Source organism: Pseudopodoces humilis, chromosome 2 (assembly GCF_049639895.1).
Source record: "Pseudopodoces humilis isolate 2021_Gansu_Grassland_sample_001 chromosome 2, ASM4963989v1, whole genome shotgun sequence".
NCBI lineage: Eukaryota > Metazoa > Chordata > Aves > Passeriformes > Paridae > Pseudopodoces > Pseudopodoces humilis.
This window is the reverse complement of record NC_142201.1, coordinates 13,866,484-13,887,052: the sequence shown is the minus strand read 5'-3', so window position 1 is coordinate 13,887,052 and position 20,569 is coordinate 13,866,484. Positions and strand designations below refer to the sequence as shown.

Below are 20,569 nucleotides of genomic sequence, written 5' to 3'. Positions count from 1 at the left end.
GCAATCTCAGCCACTGACGTTCATGATAAAATTCAAACAGATTTCAAAGACTCAAAAAGATTTACTACACTCTGTCTCCTTTATTTTTGAAAATCTTTTTTAGGCATATAAATAACTGTTGATCAGTGACTGTATTCCAAAATAAAACCAAAACAATCCCTCAACTGACTAGGAAGATAGGAGTCATAATACAGAATGTTTAATTAATATTTTAATCAACTTCTCATCTTTCTAATCAGAATGAAAAATGGAAACAAAAGCACAGGAAAATAACTTTAAACATTCTGAAACACAGTGGATCTAGTTCCCAAACACTGTCACAAAGAAATTCTTGCTAAGATGTACTTCATCTTGCATGCCTGTGCATTGCAAAAACACCCATACACACTGCTTGGGCCACTTAGAGATAAATGGCAAGGATTTACCCTGAAGCTCAGCTTTAAAACAAGCACAGCATCAGTGCTCCTCAGCGAGGTGTTCTGGGTTCACAAGCAGTCAGTGCTCGAAATTACTGCAATCAGACACCGGTTCCTAAAGACGGATGCATGATACAATTGTGTAGGACTGCTTTTGGAGGAGGTGATTTTCCTACCAGCCCATGCTGTCCTCATTACCGCCAGAGAAATCAGGACAACAGCACACTACTGAGTAAAAATAGATCTCTGGCTCTTTCCCCTTCCCTCTCTTCCCTGAATTTCCTTACAGAGGAATACTGACCATCAATCACAGGGAAATAAACCTTAGATTACAAAAGCATCCATTACAGAAGTGATTAGTTAATTTTTATAAATTTCTTTGTTCTTTCACCATGGGTCTCAGGGAGGGAGTCAAGAGTGCTGCACTGATTGTATTAAGTTATTTCTGGTATTCCAATCAGTTCTGCAAACTTGAAAAAATCCCACTTCACCCTCATTTCCACAGCAGGATTTCATGTCTCTGGCAGGCAGAGAAATGCAGACACACAGCCTTTATTCCCCGGTGTCTTTTTGGCCTCCCCACACCTTACCTTTTACCTTTTATGGGCTGCATGCTGAGCCAAACTTAGAAAGCAATGGCAACGTTAGTTTCATTTGGAGCTGGTTTGTGGCAGCCTTCCTTTGCAAATTCCCTCAATTTGTAGTGAAAGTACTCACGAGCACGACTACTTGTGAAATACAGGACTACTGCAGTGAAATAAATGAGTGTTTTGAAGCGAAACTTTGTAAAACAAAGGAACCTATCTTCTGTCTCGCTGCTAAAAATAATTTCTGACAGGGCTGCAGCAAGATAATAAGCTGATTTATTCAATTTGCTTTAAATACGATGAGATATCATAATGCCATCTTTTGTAATGCACACAAGAGATGTACAGTAGCACACAGACAACAGCAAGAGCCCTCCCCCTGCCCCAGCTGGAAGCTGCCCTCTCCCCCCCTGTATGCACGACATCAAGCGCAACGGGCATTTTGGAGACAGAACTGCAGTGTATTATCTTATTAAAAGGCTTTGACAGGAACTACACGACTGTGAGACCCAGCCAGTAAAATGAAAGAAGAGAAACCCCTACTCTGCAGCTTTCAGCCTGTTACACGAAAACTTACTACAAGCTCTAGGCAAATGTGGTCACATTTTCCCTAATACATATACAATAATCTTCTCTACAGTTGCCTGTTAAGCTTAGTGAGAGAAAGCTCTTTTACATCAAAACCATAATGTAATATTTCCCTAACTATAATAAACATATTATAATATATATGAAAACAATAACCATCTGCCTACGTACTACAATACTCAAACTCATACACACTTCTTATGAGTCATGAGGTATTCAAGTGACTTTTTGTTTTAAATCTTTAGATCCCCACAGACTATGAAGCAATAACAATCTGCTCTGAATACTCTAATACACTGTATGAGACATTAAAATAGGCAGAAACCCACTACTATTGTAGTAAACTCACAGCAATTACTAAAGAGTTTTCATGAGGGTCTTTCAAGATTTTAATTGACCCCTTCAACATTAGCTAACTTATTTACTTATATAAAAAAAGTTCCAAACCGTCAAGTGAGTATGCACACCTCCTTTTGATGCTGAAAGAGGTACCTTCTTCTAACCAGCTGAGGTATTGCCTGTGACCCTTTTAATGTGTCTGAAATAGCTCCGATGCTTGCAGCCTGGACGGCACTGAGTGCTGCTCCAGGCTGGAGTGGGACTCAGCAGAGAAGCAAAGTGTAAAAGGGAATTCCTGTCATAGCTTCCAGTTGTTCTTCCTAAATATAGAGTTTGATTCACCCTGTAACTTGGTCCCCTGTGACACTTGACCATGGTAAAAGCAGGGCTCAACTGCTTAGGAGGTGTTGAAGGAACACACCTTTAGGTCCTTTTCCTGCCCTCCCTCTCCCTGTCATTCCAGGCTTTTCCCAAGTGCCGGGTATACAGCAGTAGTAGGTAATAACACAGAACTCCTCCCATGGCATTTGGGGCAGTGTGTGGCTCCCTACGCCACACCGGAGAAGGAAATAATTATGGAGACGTAATTATGAAGAAGTCACCTCGGAGGAACTATCTAGGGGAGGTGAATGACACAGGAATGTGACCCTATTGCTGCTGCTTTGGGAGGAAACTCACACAGCAGCTGCCCTGGGGTGTCGGCAGAGCCTTTCCCCCGCAGGACAGCCATGCTCACAGGGGAGGGCTCCTGAGCATTCGAGGCCATAGCGACCAGCTGCTGAGCCTGCAGGCATGGGGATGAAGAAAAGCCAAAGGAGGAGCATGTGTGTGTGTGTTTGTGTGTGTGTGAGAGAGTTGTTATAGCTCACAAGGGAAGTAAAACACTGCACAGTTGTGCTTGTGCTGGCTGGAGTATGTCTTAGTGAGGGCTACTGATGGAGATCTCACAAGTCATGTGTGGGGCATATCCTCAGTTTTCCACTTGCAGAAGTGCAGATTCCTGGTCATCTGTGCATCTTCACAAGAATGAATTTTCCTCTACCTCACTCCTCTGCTGTACCTGACCCCTGCCAGACCCACAACAATAATGGTGACAAAAGCAGTGTCATTATGGAAACAACTGTCAAGGATCTCCCTTGACTTTAACTCATTTGACCCTTTTAATTTCAAATATCTCAAAGAGGAAGGTGACCAAGCAGGCTGCTTCATTAAGTCTGTGACTCATTCTCTACTGCCCTCTTTCCCAAAAATGTCATCTGGTAGCTGATAAAGCTGATGAATTGCTCTGGGAGCTTGCTGACTATTTCCAGCCACCCCCTTCCCAAGCAGCCACAAGAAGTTGGACGACACAGAACTAGGCACATAACCAGGACTTGTGTTTGTGTAGTCAGGACTGATGGACGTACACACAGCAATCAGCTCATTCCAAGGAGAGCTCTTTTCCTCAGAAAGGCTGATTATGCCTGTTGCCAAAAATTTTGAGGAATGAGAGGGCTACTGCACTTGAAACCTGGTGGAGTTCCCAAGAGGGCTCAGAGAGCTGTTCTTTGGCTAGAATAGAGGAGTCTGCCATCAGTCGAATGCCCTGCCCTCCAGGTGGTTGAGATCACATTGAAACAAAGCCAGAATCAGGTAAGTGACTTTACATACCTCCTTCTGAAGGTTCATATTTACAACAGAAGTACCAGAGGACAATGGAAGAGGCAATATATTTTTGTAACATGGTCCTGTACATTAAATTATTTCAGTTTAGCTTACAATAGTAATATTATAAACTAGCTCTTGAATACACAGTTCTTTCTTCCATGTGCCATTAATTAAGCAAAGGTCGGCCATTGTTTAGATTTTGTAATCTCTTTACCTTGCAAACATGCCTAAGAAATATCAGCTCAACACTGCTCCCTTCAACAAATTTTCATAGCAGTAACAAATACTTTAATAGTCTTAGTGATGTGTAAACAAGAAAAGGGTCTGTCACCTACCTAGCACCCAGTAACTATCATACCTGAATTGTATTAAATTATGAGGATAAAAGGAGTGAAATTTTATCATCAATACCAGAAAATGCAGATCTGAGTAGATTTTGAAGCATTATTTTGCTCTTAGAATTATTTTGCAGCTTATCATTGCATTTGCATAACCTCTGGGATGCACAGCCCCATGACTTGCAGAGTCATCTGGTAAATACATGCAGCAGATGAATTAGTAAGTAAATAAGGAGGCATATGTGCATTTCAGATGATGGATTCAGTGTCTGGCAAGTTAGGGCCCTGTACATTGTCACACATGGCATAAAATTATTATGTCTCGTGTATAGAGATCCAAGATATAGTAGAAATGCATTTACTTGAAGTGTAAAACCCCAATATAATTTAAAAATAGACTTTTGTGGCATTGCTAGAAGCTTGTCTAATTAATATGCTTTCTGGCACAACTTACTAGTTTTGAAAGTGAAGTTGATGGTTAACAGAAATGTGTATGTGTCTTACTTCTCCACTGAGATATTTCACTGCATAATGTCAGAATTGTTTTTTAAAGCTGTCACTACTTAATACATTTATGTAAATGTTTTGCTTTTTGAGAAACCTCATGAGCAAAGATAGAACTTCCCTGAGTGTCCCAAAAGAATTTATTTTTCTATTGTAGTCCACAAGGTTTTAGTATAATGTAAACAGTGTAATACAGTTGAAAATGCAAGTCCACACATAAGAAGTCACAACCTCAGCTCACTTGAAATAAGACTTCTTGGAAGTAAAAAGTTAAAAAATACATTTCTGGAGTTTTGCTTTATATTACCACACAGTAGTAATGTATTATAGATCTTTAGCAATGCAAAACTTTGCTTTTCTGTCTCCATCTTAGCTCCATAAATTACAGTTTATTATCAGGTAGAGAACAGTGGGTCCGTGATATTAAGTATTTGACTAATTAATTCCTACCTTTATGTTAATTTGAATTTTTTTCATGATTTTTTTTATGCAAACTGAAGTTGTAGTGTAACTAGTATAACTATTCTCTTCAGCCAACACACTGAAATTACTGGTTAAGATGGAAAAATAAGAAAAATAAATAGAATAAAAATAATAAGAATTTATAAATATAAAATTTATAAATAAATAAAATAAAAAAATAAGATAAATCTGCTATCAGACAGATTTATCAGAAGATCCTGAAAAAAACCCCAATCCATTCTTTCACCAATCCAGGCACCATCCATATTTTAACTCACTCAGGTTTTATTTTTATTTTTGGGCTCTTTCCCCTTAGTAAAGATGCATTCATGTAATAATGACCTGGCACATACTCTTGATGAAAGGCAGAGACTTTTAGCAATGGTATCCATGTCACATGCAGTCAGACAGAACTACAGAAATTTAAAATACAGTGGAGCTATCAATATTACGAGGCATCACAAACCATTCCTGTGCTTAATTTTAACAGAAAGCACCTTTGAATCATAGGTTGCAGAAAGAGTATCAAACCTCAGCAATTTTGTCAGAAGAAAAATTGTTTGAGGAAGTATCATCTACTGGTTGCATGTCTTTCCATTTTGCCCAATCTCTATTTCTTAAAATCAAGAAAAAAAATCAAGCACTTGCTCTTGAGTTTTTACTTGTATAGCTATGCCAACAAGAATAACATCAAGTTATTTAAATAATGAATGACATAAAATAGCATGCAAAAATGTTTGCTGTTATCTAGTAGGCAGGAAATCAACACAAAACATATCTAAATTAGCTGATTTTGTTTCTGTGGCATTTCTGGGCTACTAAATATTAATTCAACTCCTGCATGCTCTTTTTCTTTTCCATAGAAAAGCATGATGATTATTATCACAGACTGTTCCATAGAGAAATAATTAGCCTTGTATTAAGGAGATGGTCTCATTAAAGGCTCACAGTGACCTCAATCTGAATTTCAGAGTTACAGCATCATTAATAGTGTTGTTAGCATCATCTACAAATTAAGTTCTGAAAACTGCCTTATGAATATAACCCATACAAATTCTAGAACATCATAGCTTTGACCATTATTATCCAAAAGCCATATTCTCTGTTGCTTGGTATTGTGTAAAATTTCTTTATTTATACCCAGATGTTTTTGGTAGCTGAAAAATGGTGATGACTATGATGATGCAATAAATTTGTTTCCACTTTTTCTACTGGTAAATTTTAACCAGTATATCTGGCAAAGCTGGTAGCGTAAGAAAGAGCAAGGTTAATGGCAGATTTTGAATATGAAATTTAAATTACATGCTGGTTTTTGTAAACATTCTCTCTACTGTAATGATTCAGAATTATTTGGAAAAGAAACAAAAAACATGACACTGCACCATCAGATACTGTTCTCTGCAAGTGATTCTGAGAAAACAGGAACTGACTAACTCACTGTTGAAACTTTCAACAGACTACTAACTGCTTTCACAAATCAGGATAATTCAAGAAAGCATGTACTATCCTTTTCAATCATATCACACACTTACTTTGATGATGCCCATCCTCATCAGCTGATCATATCAGCTGTGCACTATTAGATCTTGTCAGATTAAGACCTTACCTGACTGCAGCAGGAATTTTGCTGTTGACTCAACCCAGAGATATATATGAGAACTAGGTACAGATACACCAGAGGACTTGGGACTCAGCACCACAGAAAGTAATTTATTTATCTGTTGTGATAAAGCATGACAAAAAAATTGCAGCTATGGTCCCTGTGTGAGCACAATCATCTCAAGTCTAACAAAGGGAATGATGACTAAATTCTGCTGATTTCTTATCTGAATGGCATATTAAGAAGAAAGAAATACATATTTGAGATAAGAAAAATCTGTCTGGTAGAAAGACAGAACAACCAAGATGAGGAAATGGGCTGGAGGAAGCAGAATTTCAAGGACATTATAAATAAATTAATGCCTTTAGATGAAAAGTTACCATTCTCAAATACAACTGCACCAACCTGCTGAATTATATGTGATTTTTCTAGTTGCTATCTTTGGTTTGTACCTGCTGAGCAGAAAATAAAGATGAAGATTGTTAAATCATGGGTGTGAAGATTTTTAAAGTTTGAATCAATATCAGGACACTTACCTTACTTCTCAAAGTCATAAGGAAAAAATCCTTACCTTGTCACACCTTCAGTGTTCTGAAACAATAGGGCCATTAAGAATGAAGGCTTTCCATGGTGAAGAGATGAATAAATCTACTCGTCATACCTATCTATCAAGTAGTCAAACATGATCTCTATTAAACCTTATTTTTATTGAATCAAATCTGCTACAGAAACATTCTCCAATTATCTGTGGCCTCCTGCCATACAAATATTGCAATGTTCAGAGAGAAATTGCCAAAATAATTCAGTCTTGGCACAGAAAGACAGGTCTCCAGCTGCTCCATTGGGCAAGGATGTTTTCCAATATAATACCAAATCTCCAGGATCAAAAAGTGCTTCTCTTAGTATATTACATGAAGTAGTTTTTTAAATCTTCACATCTTACTTTACACTCATATGAATTAGAGTTGTGGACAGGTAGTATCTTCTATTCAAGGATAAAAAAAAGCCTGGAAGAATAAATTACATTAAGCTGTTTCACTCCATCTCCTCTGGCTGTGCAACACAAGCTCTTTAAAGTACAGTTCGGTTCTCAAGATTTGGAGCTAAAAGTGAAGCTTGAAAATTATTTGTCTTGGAAATTACATTCAAAAACTGCAGTCTACTTTGTATTTCCTGTGCCCACCAGCTTTTGGGGAGGTACTGACCATACTCTGACTAGAGACATCCATGGAGATGTTCCTTGTTTTATTGCAGCCAACTCTCAAACTATTTATTTTTACTAGTAAGAAAGGAAATGTTAGCTTAGGCTCCTGACACAAAGTGGTCTATGTAAGGCAAACCCACAGTTTTGTCATGGATAGTTCACAGGTGCTCTGGCTGTCAAAGGGCAGAGCAGATTTGTAGTACTGGGACACCAGTTTAAATTCATTTATCCACTGTGTGCAGTGCTGTGTAATCACAAAGCTGCTCCCCTCTGTCCTTGAGGTACAACAAAACCAGTGCTGGTTTAACTGAGTGCCATGCTCCGATTCAGGAGCTGCTTCAGCCATCTGTGCAGTCCAAGTGGACAGTTCTGGGGATATCCTCACTGGTTTACCCTGTGCAAGACATTCCTATTGCTCAGAACAGCCAAGGATCACATATGCTCAGATGAATCCAGACTGGATGGGGCCCTGAGCAACCTGGTCTAGGGGAAGGTGGCCCTGCTCATGGTGGGGGATTGGAACCAGACGGTTTAAGGCCGCTCCCAACCCAACCCAATCTATGCTTCTATGAAGAGTGATGCTTCAGGCTTTAACAGCCTACAAAATGATGAACTACAGACTATCTTATCTCAAACTCACTTTGACTTGCTTATGCTACAGGTATTTCTTTCCCTAGGGTTTAAGGCTGCCCTACAGGTTTTGGGGTTCAAAGTTGATAGGTCTAATGCTACCATGTGCATATATTTCAGGTTACAGTAGGCATGAAAAAATACCTGCTAGACTGAAATGATTCAATTTATTTTGCATTCTGCAGTAGAATAGGGGATTGTGTCCATAGGGACTTCACAGATAATTTAAATAAAATTTAAAAATACCTCAAGGCTTGAAACAATTGTTTGATATTATGCCCTTTTATGGTCTCCTCCTTCACTAAGTCCTTTACTTCCTGTAATTTTGGTAAACTCGCTTTTATGGATAGATTTTTAAAGTTGTAAAGGGCTCCCAACATAAAAGCTAATGCTGAATAGCTGTTCTCCAGTATCTTTTCCTCATGTATAACTTCTAAATGATTACAGAGAATGCAAGCAAGACTATAATCTAAAAATGGGTAGCATAAGCCTGAAACTAATATTTTTATGGAATGGTATCCTAGAATAATATTCAAGCCACATCTCTTAAGTTTCTCCATTTCCTTTGCTTTTCTTTAAAGTCTGATACTTATTTCTCCATGGAATGCAACAGCTTCGGAGAACCCTTTTTCAGATATAATTCCAGCTGAGATTTGCCTAACAGAGTTAACACAGATGAGTAAATGCTGAAAACTGACAGCAAATAAGAAAAAACTATAACTTGTTTTGCTGCTATAGATCAACACTGTGAGACAACTGGTGAAAAAGCATCTGCAACTATTGTTTTCTGCAGAATAATCAAGTAAAGACATATTTCTACAAACACTTGTGCTTTTCCTTTACCTATGTTTTCATGTGAATAGTGGCTTAAGAACAAATTTCATTTATTTTAAGAATCAAAATCCCACCTTTCCAGCAAGTACTTTTGGTAATCAGATTAAATACTGCAAACAAATCATGAACCTTAACAGAGTACTTTGACCTCATCTCTATTTAAATAAAGCAAGACTGTTTTATACTGTAATTGAAATATAAAAAACACCCAAGCCAATAAAATAGTGTAACGTTCTGATCTTATCTGTTTTAAGCAAAGATGGAAGGATTTTTTTTATTTTCTTGTTTTGATTTCAGTTTAAAACATCACACATATAACCTATCTCCATAATTCCCACTACCTGAGTTTCTTCTCTATATTGAGATTTTTTAAATACAACATTAATAAGGTAATGAAAACATATTTTTCCTTCATACTTTTACAACCAATGCTACACACATTTCTGTAGTGTGCCAGTCTCTGTATGTCTCCTCTTATGTCTCAGATTTCTTCTTTATTCTGATCTCTTTATTTCCTCCAGCAGCAATCTCCTAGCCTGCAGAAGTGCTTAATGGACCCTCTATTTCATTTTTTTCCCACAGATTTCTTCTTTCATGCATTCTGGTCCGTACTTTAAATTCTCAGGTAGGCTTGGAGGCTCATTCTGGAAACATTTCTGTACTCTGCAAAAGCACCCCTCCACTTTAAGTTACAGTGGCACATAAACACTTGCAGGATCACATTTTATCCCAGCAGTCCTTTCCTGTCCTTAGCTAATCCCTATGCCAAACAACCTAGAGATGAAGACTACTCAGAACCTATCTAAACCCCCATTTTTTTTCCCTGAGACTCAAACACTTATCCAATCAATTCATGTTCTGATTGCAGGGTCTTCAAAACGGCAAAATTTACAACCTCTCTTCGACAAAATCAACATCTTAGCTGATTTTAGGTCTGAGCTTGTGATGAACTGCAATTAGTACAATTTCCCTGAAGCCCTGAAAACCCCTCTAATATAAGGGGTTTTGACAGTGCTGTTCAGGATAGTTTTACTTATATTTTGCTATGTGTCTTCTATGGTAATATCTGAATAATCACATATCTACTACTATAAGAGATCAAAGTTGAAGAGATTAATTATTAAACATAGTGTTAATTAATATCAAGATAAATATATTTACCATGTCTAGAAAAAGATGCCTTTGATACTAAATCACTAATTGAATTTGATAAAGTCTTAATTACTGTATTATTAACAGATTCTATTTGGTATTTACTTGATAAATTTTCTTTAATCAGTAGTTGCTTATGGGAGTATTTTTCTTCTGTCTAAACATTTTGCATGGACTTAGATACTCTTGTATGATGACAGATGCTCTTGTATGATGATTAATGTTTAACCTTTTCCAAGATTCTTTGATACCTGCCCTGTTGAGATCCAGCCATGCCCTCCCCGATGCACCCCTCAGCTGTGACTCCTGACACTCTGGCAGTTGAACTGCTCTGAAACAGCGTGTGGACACTGTGTGCTTATGTGGTGACTGCAGAGCATTCTGATCTGGCCACTGCTTCAGCTTTGCATCTGGCTCTAACTAAAACCAAACAGGAGTAAAACGTGTATCAGCTTCTGTGCTACCTCCTGAACCATTTTAAAGTGGACATCTTTAATACTGAATACTTCTCTTTGTAAAATAAACCACTCCGTGTAACACATCACAGTCCACAACAACTTAATCCCATGGGAACAAGGATAAACTTCGCCTCTCTGCCATGGGCAAAACACCTGCTCAAGTTACTGAAGTTGGAACACTGGGGCTGGCAGTTCACTCAGAACATCCATCTTCTGCACTCTAGAAAATTCCTATTTTTATTTGTTTTCTTGAGATAAACTTTTCAGCAGTAAAATATAGACAAGTGTATTTTATTTTCATTCCTTTTATAGTTGCACTTCCAAATTCCTTTTATAGTTGCACTTCCAATTTCTATGAAAAATCAATAAAATTCAAGTCCGTATTTTTATGGTATGAATGTAGAAGCAAAAATACAAAAATTTTACAAAAGCTGGTAACCAACTAGTTCATTTGAACGTGTCCATTTTAGTTTGCTTTACTTCAGTAAGGGTATGACATTAGTAAAAGTACTTGTGTTCTCAACTGTTTGAATACAATTCTCCTCCATTGCTTCTGGAAATAACCACAGGTTCATAGTCTGTGTATTTGTATTAAGTTCATGCTGGTCTATGGAACAACTTGAATTTTCAGCCATCAGTCAACATGGACAGCTTACATCAAAAAGTAGGGTTGTTGGAATGATGGAAAAATCTAAATATAAGGGGAAAACAATCCCTGAGTTGAGATGAAAGACAGAGGAATTGAGCAAACAGAACAAGCAAAAGCCAGCATCCACTAGTAGTTCAATTCCTGCTCTGCACCCGCAAATGCCAATGATGAGAGGCTGCCCACGGCTGTTTTCTCTCACTTGCTGTGGAGGTCAAATACTGTAAATAACAAATGCTTCCTCCTCCTTTGCTTACTTTTTATATCTAATGCCACATGGTATGGAATATGCCTTTGGTTTATTTGGGTCAGCTGTCCCACGTGTATCCTCTCCCAGGATTTTGCCCACCCCCAGCCAGCGATGGGGAGAATGTTGGACAGTGTTGATGCTGCGCCAAACCCTGGTGTCACCAACACCTTTGTAGGCACCAGGCAAAGCAGTGAGGCTGCCGTGAGAAAACGAGCTCCACGTCAGCCAGACCTAATACAGACACACAGTCAGAAAATGAGCACTGACAGTGGCCTGGAAAGGAAACACGAGGCCCAGGAAGCATTTGCTTAAGCCATTCTCACAGGCAACCTCACAGAATGATTTTGCTGCGCAGCGAGCTCGATGCTAAATTTCTGACAAAACGTCAGTGGTTAAAGGGAATTCTGTTACTTCGTCGTTACTGAAGCACTTCCACAATGTGCTTTGATCTTGCCACCACAAACAGGTCTTATTCTCCAGCGCAACTTCCGGATCGGTGCCAGTGCAGCCTCCCCCAAACGCTCCCGGGAGGCCGCAGCTGAGGTGAATTTGGCCAGAGGAGGAGGAACCGCCCTGCCCTCAGCCGGCCCCGCCTCACTCCTCATCCCACCCTGCCCTCAGCCCCGCTCCTCATCCCGCCCTGCCCTCAGCTCCTCTCCCCATTCCGCCCTGGCCTCAGCCCCGCTCCTCATCCCGCCCTGCCCTCAGCCCCGCCCTCATCCCGCCCTGCCCTCAGCCCCGCCCCTCTCCCCTCCCGCCCCCACTGCGCACGCGCCCGGCCCCAACGCCCCGAACGCTGCCCCGCTCCCCGGCCCGTGACGTCATGCCGCCACCTGCCCTCGCTCGACGCGTTGCCCGGAAGCGTCCGCCCGGGCAGTAGAGCCCGTCGGAGAAAGGTTCCGGGCAGGTTGGGTTCCGGGGCTGCCCCGCTGAGGCGCGGCGCGGCCCGCGATGATCCCGGTGCCGGTGGTGGTGACCGTGCTGGGCGGCTGGTGCGCCGTGTACCTGGCGGACACGCTGCTCAAGGTGAGGGCTGAGGGCGCAAAGCAGGACGGGGCCGGGAGGAGGCAGCGGCAGCCCCGTTCACCCCCGCGCCGGGAGCCCCGGGTGGCCCAGGAGCCCCGCTGCCGTGCCCGGGCTGGCGGAGGGGTCGCGCCCTGCCCAGGCCCGCCGCGCTCCCTCGGGCCGTGAGGCGATCCCGGCCCCAGGCGCGCCTCCCGCTCCGCAGCCGAGCCCCCGGCCCGGGCAGCCCCTGCCCTGCTTCCGCCCGGCGCTGGGTTCCAAACGCCTCCCGGGAGAGTGTGCTAAAGGAACAAAGCCGCGAAAAGTTAGGGGAAACAGCCTTTAATATAGTGCTTAAGCGGTTCCGTGGCATTAGACGTGCTATCTGAAGTTTATTGCTATTATTATATTAACGACCTAAAAGACAACGTTGTAAGTTTGCGGTGTAGAGTATGCGCCCTATAATGATGACTTTCCTAAAAAATGTAAAAAGTAACGCGCATTTATTTCTTTTGAATATCTTTAATTTTACTGGAAAAAAATTGAGACAGAACTCGATACAAATACATTTTTAAAGAAATAAACTTTGATCCTCGGAGAGTATTAGGAGACTCATCCTTTTCCTCCTGATACAGAGGAGAAGGTTTAAAAAGAAAATACACCAAGACACCATTTGTTATATCTGGGATGCATCTGTGTGTTGCTCAAGTTTCATTAAGTGGTGTGGCGTTGTTTGGGGTTTTCTTAAAGATTCAGAGGTATGATTTCTAAGGCATGACTGGAATTGCAAAGAATGCATGCAAAGTAGGCTGTGTGCTGGTTAAATACGAGGGAAAACGAAATGAAAGGTTTGATCTGTAATTCTTAATTTTACAGTCCAGGAGCTGCACCTGTTTCTGCCAAGGCAGATGAGGCTTAGTGATACTAAAGTACAAAATGTATTTTGTCACTTCTATAAAATATAGAAAGAAGTAAAAGAAAATTCAGGTGCTCAGAAAACTTGGAAAAGTGTCTCCCCCTGCAGCTAATTAGAGTCCAAATGTAGCTCCGTTAATGATGAAAGCTGATAACTGCAAAATATTAGTCTGTACATAATGACAGTAACAAATACAGTCATTTACCTCAAGACTTCTCAAATTTTCTTGCAGTAAGTCTATGTTAAGTATTTGGGGAAAAAACCCAAAAAACAAACAAACAAAAAAACCCCAAAAAGAACCCAAAAAACACCACTAAAACAAAAGCAACCAACATTGTTTTGAAACACATGAGATGAGTGGCCAGGTACCAGAAGAACGTGCTCTGACTGCAGTGAGACACACCAGGAAGGTCAGCCAGGAGACTGCTTCTCTTTTGGCCCCAGCTTTGTGTCTGGTGAAGACTTTTGGGCTGTGAAGCAAGAACTGAGCTCAGGTACCAGACCTATTGTGCCATTGTGCTGAGAACATTTGCATCTCTGAAATTCTGAAGATCTCTTTTTGCATTATACCATAAAATCATTCTCTTTTGTAAAAAGGGAGTAAAAAAAAACAACCCTACATTAGAGTCTACTTAATGCCATAATACTTTATGTTGAAAAAGAAGGGGCAATGCCTAGAATTCTATAGCAAGCATGAAAGTCCAGGCGTTCAGTTTTAATTCTGATCTTTTAACTAAAAGTTGACATTAATTGTCAGGAGTTATGTGGGAGCTGTTGAGTTTCAGTGAAATTACTAGTAGATCATGTGTTGTACATCTCAGTCATAGGTTTCACTGTGACTACCACAGTTGAAATAGAATTTGGATTAAATAACCAGATTTATTAGGAAGCTCAGGTTGCTTTTTTTTTGCTGTACATCACCACAGTCACAACCCAAGGCTGCTAGCAACCACAGCAAAATTGTACTGTTTAATTAATTGTACTGCTTAAATCTCAAATCACTCAATAGTGTAATTACACCAAGAGGATGTACATGGGTTTGAGCATGAGTAAAAAATTATATGGGAGCACTTTTCCATGTGTGATCCTGTTGATGTTTTTGGCGAGAGAAGGATGTGTGCTGTAACTTGCAGTTAATGTTTATTCTGTAAATCTGTTCAATGTGCAATGTTTTTTGCTCAGTTTGTTCTCTTACTGGTTTTCTTCAGATTTTAGACTACAGTATAGAAAGTATAACTGTGTATAAATGTATTTTTGCCCAGATAAATCCACATATTATAATATTGCTAAAATTAAAAGATACATTTTTGTCAGGAAACTAAAGCTATGCCAGATCAAGCTGGAATTTTGAATGTTAAGTCCTTCCTGTTGCTCCTCATTGTACCACTGCAACCAATGTTTTCATTGAAGCTTGGATTTTGTAAGAGGGAATCACCTTAAATTCCTTCTCCCCAGCATCCTAAGTCATCACATTCCATTCTGTCCAAAGGCTCAGGAAAGAGTGAAGGGTAAGAGGTTGTCCCTCCTTCTGCTGTGAGAAATAAAGGATGCATTAGACACATTCAGTCAAGGCTGGCTCTCAGCTTTTAAGGTCAGGAAACTGAAATGATTCAGAGCTCTTGAACAGATTTTACCAGCAAAGAAGAATGTTAAGGACTCCTGGTTGCTGGCAGATACCTATGGAGCTCCTGAAGCATTTAGCAGATGTCCAGCATTTTAAGGGCTTGCTTAAATAAAAAAAAAAGTTCCCTTAGATCTCAAAGAAGAAGAGCCAAGTCCTATGTGAAAGCAGCTTGAAATGAAGCACACCAGGGCATGAGGGTGTGTGTATAATGTGGTGATTCCACTGGGATCAGGACAGAAGGAGCAAAACTTTTCAAAGAGCTTTTTAGTATATTTTATAAAAATTTGCAGTCATTTAGTGATCATGAATGTGTGATCGTACACAATTTGTGAGGAAAATACAAAAGAAAACATTTTTGATACCTTTCTTTTCCACGTTTGACAGCTGTATGGTCAGTGATTCCATATTTCTCATGGAAAACTTCGTATTTATTTATGTCTTGCTAGGACAGTGGAGCTGTGATGTTGGAATGAATTAGAAGGGATGAATTTGTGGCATTTTTAGGGAAAAAAGTGGGGCTTGCATGTGATAAAAGGAACATATTTTCAAGTGTCAAATCAATGTGTCTAATTAACTTTAATAGAATAATGTATTAGGGTGGTTTTGAGTTGCTTTTTTTCACTCTGTGGAGGAATAGGATGGGTATTTTCAATTCACAAAAGACGGTTTCTCATGTCAGAAGTACTTAATGATGTATGTATTTTTGTTCTTAATTATCTGGTAGATTATTCGAGGAGGTAATTTTTTTTGTTTCCTTGGTTTATGTATCACTAATTGTGTACAAGTCTAATCATCCTTGTGATCTCTTCGGTTAAAATCAGCAAAAGCTGGTATGATTGTGGACACTAAACTTAATGGTGCCATAGGGAGTTAGTGTTGATGGGAGTGTCTTACAGGGCAAATTTCTGATGGTGCCCTCACCTGACAGAACAAAAATGTGGCTGAAATCAGTAGGGTGAAGAAGAAGGAAACGACACAGAAATATATAGGCAGAAAGGATAAATGGTGTAATAGGTAATATGTGAACAGTGACTCAAGTAAATGGGTCTCACATCTGAGAAAATTCATTATTTGAAATAAACTTTTAGTGTTCAAGGTTTAATTAATTTGACAAAATGATAAAAGCTGTTAATAGAATTGTGCAGTGTGAGATCCTCAACCCCCGCCACTGTGGTGCAGGGCAGGAGGAATGCAAGGAATTGGCAAGTTCTAAATTTGTTCAAAGGACCACGGACAACAGCCAGAAACTTTTGAACTTCCTCGTGAGGGAGGAGAAGGGAGCCTGTTGTGAACTACACATTCTGAATATCTTCAGTAGGTGCTGCTGGTGGGGAGCCTTGAGAACAATGTTCCAGTTCAGACAGCTCCAAAGACTTGTCTGGATTGTGTCAGAGACACTCCTGCCTTGGGAACTGCCCAATATCAGAAGGCTCAAGGTTCATATGTGCCTTTCCTGAGCTCTGAGTTCCTTTTCCACCTCCAAGGACAGCATTCCTTTGTCTGGGTTTCTGACACAGGCTTCCATGAATCAGGTGACTAAAGCCTATTGAGAATGCAGGTGCCATAAAGTAAACATTTGCAAAAACCATGTCTATTAGTCTATAATTCAAGATAATGCTGCATATAAGCATGGGTCATATTTCTCATCAAGAGAAATCATTGGAACTACTAGAAGTACCTTGAAATGCTGGGAAGTTACCATAGTGAAACTGCTATTGCAATAGAGATTGATAATTTTAAATTCCTTGTGTTTTTTTGTTAGCCTGATCAGATGTTCCAGACCCTCTTCAGTTATAATATTTGTGTTTGAAAAGTAGACCTTGTTTTTATCCTTACTAACAGATATTTAACAGAATACTAAGCCATATCTCATCTGTATTAGATTTATTTATTTCAGCGGGAGACAAAGGAAGCATTTTTCATTATTGTAGTTTTTAAAATGTTTATTGGAATGTAATTGCATGTTGAAAGAATACCATCAACAGTCTGTAGCCTTCTAACCAGAAAGTAGGACTACTGAAAGTGATCTAATACTAGGAAAGATGATGCAAGACCTTGTTTGTCAGATAATTCTGGATACCCAATCTCTCCCACAAACCTAATGGAAATGACATCAAAACAGTGGCATAATTTTTCCATCTAAACAGATCACGTTGACTGCTTGGTCACATTTACAAAATCTTCCTAGAATGTTTTGGTCAAACTGGTTTTCCTTTGTTTTGCAGTCCTCCAACTCTCTGAAGGCATCGTATGAGGACTGGCTGCTGACGTACGGCTTGAGTGTCTCTCCCTTTCACCTGCGGTGGCAAACAGCTCTCTTCAACCGCCAGTTCTACAACTGGGGGAGATGGAAACCCAAATTTCTCTACTTATGGTATTAGTTCAGCATCTTTTTTCTTCTGTCAAATACAGAGTCAGCAACTGAACTGCATTGGTGCCTTTCAGCATTAGAAGGGCTGTGGGTGGACATGGTTATTTTAATAGGCTAATGATAAAACCAGTTAGAGTGGTTGCTCTAATTGTACTGTGCCAGTAAAAGTATTTGTCCTCTGCTAAAAAAATACATAAATGTAATACAGGTTGCATATGGAGATTCTATAAAACTAGAAATCCTTAAACTATTTTTACCTGTGGTTTGAACTATGGATAGTTTTGAAGAGTACAGCTGTTATATGCAATACTGCATACAGAAGTTGGTCTGAAAGCAGCTGCTCAGATCCTAGATTATTCCCAATGCTGTAGACTTAGCTCTCCTAGTCACTAGAGTTTACAAAGTATTCAGAGACAGCTGTGTCCCTGTAGTTAATCATTGCCCAGACATTCAGCAATGATACCTGCTCAAAAACACCTTGCTTACTTTCTATCTTTCATCTGCCTGCACCTTGCCATGCAAAGGTTGTAAAGTGCTGGGAATGGGTAGATAAGTAGGGTGGTTGAGTATGGGTGCTCCTGGACTGGTTTAGAAAACTATTGCTCTGTTGCCTTCCTAGCACTATTTTGTATCTGCTCTGAAAATACAAAATGAGTAAGGTTTGAATTTCTGTTCATTTCCTGTATTGCTACCCTCAGTGAGATAGTAGTAAAAGAGAGGTCTGCCTCATATTGGTTTCTGTGGTATGTAATGATTTTGTAATAATCGGTCTGAAATAGCTCTATATCAATTACAATTTTTAATGTGTATAATTTATTACAGTATAGCGTTTCCACTAGTCTCTTTAATTAACATTACAAGTACATGTTGCTTAAAATAAATCTACTAATTCCCAGTGAGTTTTATTAAGGCTGATAAGAGAACAGTTGTGCAGTTGTGAGCGGAAGAAGGACTGGTAGTGAAGTGTTTTAGTTATGAAAAAAAGTTATCACATCCCTCAACTGTAGGACAATGTAAAATAAGAATAATAATATTAATGCTGAATAAAAATTTGTCACTAGGTGGAGTGACATGAATTATTTTCAACATTGATTTTAATGGAAAATTGGTGAGAAGAACACCAATTGCTGTTAATATGGTCTTACAGTTGTACTTTTTAGTTGTTCTTTAAAAAAGATTCAGTCTCATTCATTGTTCTTTAGCCTGTTTTGTTGTTTGTGAGAAAGATGCAAAGTGTACTGAAAAAGCCTATATATATATAATTACATAAGCTGCCCCATCTTTTGATCCAGGTCTCTAAATATGTGAAGCTGTGGTGCAACATGGCCAATTATACATTGTTAGTTATGTTTCTATATTCATATCAATTTATATATTTACAGTTACACATATTGGATAACTGAATAAAAGTATTTGAAAATTGATCCAGGATATGGTTTGGATATAAAACATTTATTAAACAAGGAGAATATATGTTATTGTTGTTATTATTGTATATTATTATTGCTAGTTTCCTTAAATGTTTTTGTACTGGGTTGTTGATGAATTGTGGTAGCATCAGTTAAGTTTTGCCCTGTGTTTTGTGTAATAACTTGTGCTATAAAGCAGAGATTTACATAGCCAGAGATGATACCCTTTTCCTGTTGTGGCGGTGCATTGTTAACTATTTGCTTCTCTGTGTAGGTTCAGCATAGGAATGGTGTTTGGAATAGTTGCCATGTTTGGCTCTGTTATTCTGCTTGGAAAGACCCTGCTGCAAACACTGACCCAGATGCTCACTGAGGCTCCAAAAGCCCAGAATGATCGAATGCTGCAAGTTGTGGTGAGTGTTCCCACCTCAGGTCTTTGTTTGAGAGCTGTGCACAGATCTAAAGCAGATTCTAAACAGGGTATGGAATGCTTAAATATTCCCATGCAAGAGCAACCAAACTTCTGATGTTCATCTACATGAAAATGCAGATTGTTTTTTACCAGCCTTGAAAGTGGGGGAGTGGGTATAGTAAAAGGACAAATGAAGGCAAACATGTGGAAGAGTTTATATTAAAAGCCCTCACGAGTGGGAATTGGAGAGTCATTTTGAAAAGCCCCAAATTATAGTACTAAGAATAAAATTACAGTACTAAGAGTACTAAGAATATAAAACTGAGTTAACAGCTCGTTTCCTGTGAGCTGTACAGTATAGCGGCTCTGGTGACCTTAAATTTGGAGAGCTCATACATAATTGACAAGAAAATACAAGTTCTGTTTCTTTTAATACAATACAAAACAGCAGTGGAAAAGGAAAGAAGGGCAGAAAGCTTTGTTTGATAGTAGAAGCAAAGCATTGTTAGTCAGGAGGTATTCTTTGATTCTTCAAGGACTTAAGACTTAATTTACTGTGTGAAATTTCAAGTGCTGTTTCTGGCAGTGTCTACTTAAAGTCTCATGATCTACTTAGTAGTTTTATGGATTTCTAATGCTGGACAATATATTGTATGGTTTTAGAACAGAATGTATTTCACAGGATAGGAGAGATTGCAAATACTGTCTTTTTAATCTCTTCACAAGGCAGCAATGGAAGAACTTCCATTGTCTTGCAACAGTTTTAACCTAGAAGGATTCCTAGTCACCTTTCTTATACCAAGAGTGCAATCTGACCAATATGTATGGTCATTTTCCAGAAATTCAGAAAGTGTTATGGGATTGCTCTGCCTTCTGCTACATGGCTTAGAGCAGAGGTGCCCAGCTATGGTACTCTATTTAAGTACTCAGTTATTCAAGTGATCAGATGTTGAGAATTGTGTGCAGACACAATAGACCTTCCTGTAAGCATTAAACTGGCTGCATGCAGCTAGACTTATAAAATGGCATGAGTGCAGGAGCCTGATTTAGCATGTGCCATTAACTCAGTGCTTTTGGATGGCTGTGTGTATTTCCCACAAGCAGAGTGAATATAGATTCCAGCAGGATCTGTCCTAACCTTTCTGGAGTAAAGAAAGCCTCCTTTACATCTTCATTTTCT

At 39.4% G+C, this 20,569-nt stretch overlaps 2 protein-coding genes across 7 annotated transcripts in view; one reads left to right on the top strand and one right to left on the bottom strand.

Annotated features, from left to right (window-relative positions):
- The window catches only part of SMPX (small muscle protein X-linked), a 40,144-nt gene extending 37,953 nt beyond the window's left edge, over nucleotides 1-2,191 (bottom strand). For 5 of the 6 annotated variants that reach the window (XR_001331494.2, XM_014253011.2, XM_014253015.2 and 2 more), the window contains exon 1: nucleotides 2,059-2,191. The gene's annotated coding sequence lies outside the window, so the exon portion shown is untranslated. Of the gene's footprint in view, nucleotides 1-2,038 lie in introns of all 6 variants that reach the window. The other variant, XM_005516687.3, reaches the window with a different exon arrangement.
- A 10,353-nt stretch (nucleotides 2,192-12,544) lies between these two features.
- The window catches only part of MBTPS2 (membrane bound transcription factor peptidase, site 2), a 40,369-nt gene continuing 32,344 nt past the window's right edge, over nucleotides 12,545-20,569 (top strand). The window contains exons 1-3 of the mRNA XM_005516689.3: nucleotides 12,545-12,681; nucleotides 17,423-17,571; nucleotides 19,252-19,390. Of these exons, the coding sequence (XP_005516746.1) occupies nucleotides 12,607-12,681; nucleotides 17,423-17,571; nucleotides 19,252-19,390 (363 nt within the window). The 5' untranslated portion in view covers nucleotides 12,545-12,606. The remainder of the gene's footprint in view (nucleotides 12,682-17,422; nucleotides 17,572-19,251; nucleotides 19,391-20,569) is intronic.